The sequence below is a fragment of the Asterias amurensis genome, chromosome 18 (assembly GCF_032118995.1).
Source record: "Asterias amurensis chromosome 18, ASM3211899v1".
Lineage (NCBI taxonomy): Eukaryota > Metazoa > Echinodermata > Asteroidea > Forcipulatida > Asteriidae > Asterias > Asterias amurensis.
Genome location: NC_092665.1, coordinates 12,908,478 through 12,911,826, shown reverse-complemented (window position 1 = coordinate 12,911,826; position 3,349 = coordinate 12,908,478). Strand labels below are relative to the sequence as shown.

The 3,349-nt window shown below is 39.0% G+C and overlaps 1 protein-coding gene across 1 annotated transcript; it reads left to right on the top strand.

Annotated features, from left to right (window-relative positions):
• The first annotated feature begins 370 nt into the window (after positions 1-370).
• On the top strand, positions 371-3,114 carry LOC139951018 (2'-5'-oligoadenylate synthase 1A-like). The gene is made up of 5 exons (XM_071949837.1): positions 371-583; positions 699-984; positions 1,486-1,861; positions 2,487-2,559; positions 3,049-3,114. Exons 1-5 carry the CDS (start codon positions 371-373, stop codon positions 3,112-3,114), a joined length of 1,014 nt encoding a protein of 337 aa, XP_071805938.1.
• Positions 3,115-3,349: the final 235 nt, after the last annotated feature.

Genomic DNA, 3,349 nt, shown 5'->3' with positions numbered 1-3,349 from the left:
GTATTTGTTAGTTTGTATCAGTCTTTTATCTTTAGAAGATGGGATTTGTCTTGGTTTCTATTTCGTTAGTTACTCGTCGTAACTTGTATTTTGGTTTTATTGTTCTTTTTAGTTTTATCATGACTATTTTTGAAAGTAAAGTACTGTCGTCTGCTAGGTTTTCTGTGCTATTTTAAATGTGAATTTTTAGGGACAACGACTCAAAATTAGCCTTGATATCCATCATTTTCGGAATCAGCACCGTAAATTAGATATGTGTACCAAATTGTACTCAAAAATGCCGCTCGATTTTGTTTTTTAAATCTTGTCTTGACTAATACTAAATTCATTGTTTGTTTTTAATCTTCGTCCGAAGGTGCGTGGAAACAAAATGGCCTCTCTATATGATACAAGCGGAGAGCAGGTACAACAGCCCTGGTGCTTATCTCCGGGTAATCTGGAGACTTGGTACAATGGCAACATACAACATGGAACGGAGAAGTTTGCATCTGACTGCCGATCAGCAATCCTCAGTGTGGTCGGGCATATTCACAGGAATTGCTCCTCTAATATTCTTGACTTCGATGTTGATAAAGTTGTCAAGGTAAGTACATTTAAAATTGAATTCTTGTAGACAACTAGTATGTTTCCTGTAATCTATACCCACCTGAGGTTGTAGTTTGGGTATCCGAGTTCCAGATGTTTTGTTTCATTCGCAGGGTGGATCGCTCGGAAAAGGCACTATGGTAAAAGATCTATCGGACGTGGATCTGGTTGCATTTGTCAACAAACCATATTTAAAACCCATCGCAGAGATTGGAAAAGAAGAGTATAAGAGAGCTCTGTCCAAAATCATTTCCGAGATAGCGTCGACTTTGCGAGGTGTGGCGAACATCCAAAACATACGATACGATGAATACTTGGTGAAATTCAAGATACAAGTCAAAAGTCGATGGATTGACGTCGATCTTCTTCCCACAACGGAGAACGTTCCATATCAGTCGTGTAAGTAAAACGAGAACATAGTAATGTCAATTATAAACGCACACGTTGCCTTCTGATTATTTGGGGTGTCTTTTAGAAATCACGTGTTTGTATAATATGAAATGGATATGGTTGGAAAGATGTTTTAAAAGAAGAAAATAATGATTCCCACAATCATACCTAGAAATCGTCAGGTTTTCCTTTTACTTCGTGAACTTATAACAAGGTCCGCATTTTTTAAAAGTAAAACAATTCGTTTAACAAAATGGCGCACCTTGTTTTTAAAGTTCACAAAGCACAAGGAAAACCACACAGTGTCAAGAATCGTTATTATTATTTTTTATAACTAACGCTTTTTTTGTAAAAGCCCAAAGCGCAAACACTGTTTAGTTTACTTGTGCACAGTAAGGTTTCTGAAGATGACAGCATTATTTACCGTGACGGTAAATAATGCTGTCATCTTCAGAAACGGACAGTCACTAAATAATCAGTGCTCGGTTCTGTGTTTTTTTCTTCTTCTAGCGTACCGTAACATGTTCCTGTCTATGCTAGACGTCGGGCATGGAACACGAGGGTTTTATTCGGCAGCATTTGTTCAGCACCAAAAGCGGTTTGTTGGTGAACGACCCGGCTACTTAAAGGCACTGATACGCCTGGTGAAGTTTTGGGCGTCTAAATACCTCCCCGCTAAACTCAAGAAGTCTTACCCTCTGGAGTTGATCACCATCTACCTGTGGGAGAAGGCAGGGAAGCCCAGTGCACTGAGCAAAGCCCAAGGTTTGAGGAGCGTCTTGGAGGTTCTAACCAATCTGGACAGCCTGCGTGTTTATTGGAACTACATGTCCGGTGTCGATGATCAGCTTAACGAAACTATTATCAGGAAACTCGACATGAAAAGGTAAACTAAAGAGCTGAGCGTCAATATACGATCCCATTTTTTTTCAGAGAAAACTAAACACACGAAAAGGGCCTTGTCACCACGGCATTTTACAGACACCTCAGAGCATGCAAAGGATTACATTTCGTATGTGTCGAAGTGTCGTGGCCGAGCGGTTAAGAGCACCGAATTCAAACTCTGGTTTTTCTGATCAGCAGAGTATGGGTTCTAATCCCCAGCCGTGACACTTTTGTCCTTAAGCAAGACACTTAACCATTGCTTCGTCCTTCGGATGGGACGTAAAGCCGTTGGTCCCATGTGTTGTGTAACGCATGTAAAATAACCCAGTGCACTTTTCGAAAAGAGCAGGGGTTCGCCCGGTGTTCCTCGCTAAAGCTGCTGTATGCATGCACCGTAGCACCTTGTAAACCCTATATAAGGTGCTAATAATTGGGTCTAAAAATTCATCACTACAATAACCTATCTTTCTGAAAGTTTATACTCGGTGCCTTGAGTACCTCGTGCGCTATCTAAAGACTTCGATAATATCATTATATTATTTACGTATACATTGCGCTCTACGAGACTTACACAATTTGTCTTAAATTACCATAACCATGCTCGTTTCTCTACCTCCCATCTACAGGCCAATCATTTTGGACCCGGCAAATCCGACGAACAACGTTGGCGGCTTGTACCAGGAGTACGACAACAAGGAGGTTAGCAAAATGCAATCACCTAAACCATTGTTGTCCTACACTTACTGCATTTTTATAACTATCTTGTGTAACTGATCAATAAATCACTTGGAATTATCAATGTTTTCATATCTTAATTCACTGTGTGTTACTGAGTGTGTATAACGTACAATTTGAACCTAAGGCATATTATTGACAACATTTTGTTCTGAAATGTTGAATGTAAGGACATCATTATGCTGGATGAATGAATGAATTATCAAGGGTTGATATAAACGAACAATGTTCGGATTCGGGTACTTTTTCAAAATGTCTTCAGATTTATATTCAACTTTACACGATTTGAAGATAATGATAGTAGAAAGCTTCCCTTTATACTTCAAATATTACTTATTAAGGTGCTTTAGTTTTTGAGAAATTAGTAAAACAAGTCACAAAATAAAATTATTTTAGCATGTAAAAACTCATTTACCATTACTCATACAGTGTTTTCAATTCTAACTCATACAGGTGATAAAGGCAGCTGCAGAAAAGACCCTCCGGACCACCCTGCTCAGTGACGTCAGTGCGTGGTAAAACGTGTAGGGCGCCCTCAGTAGAAGCAAGGAGTGACATTTTCAAACAGTTCTTCGTCGCACAGTAATGAACTTTAACCCTATAATAAATAATCGAGTTGAAATGTTAGCAATACAATTAACATGTGAACATTTCGTGGTCGCGTATATTTGAGATGATATTGCCGAAAATTCGGAGCGAATAATAACAATAATCTATACTATTAATGACTGCGCATGAAGAATAATCCATACAG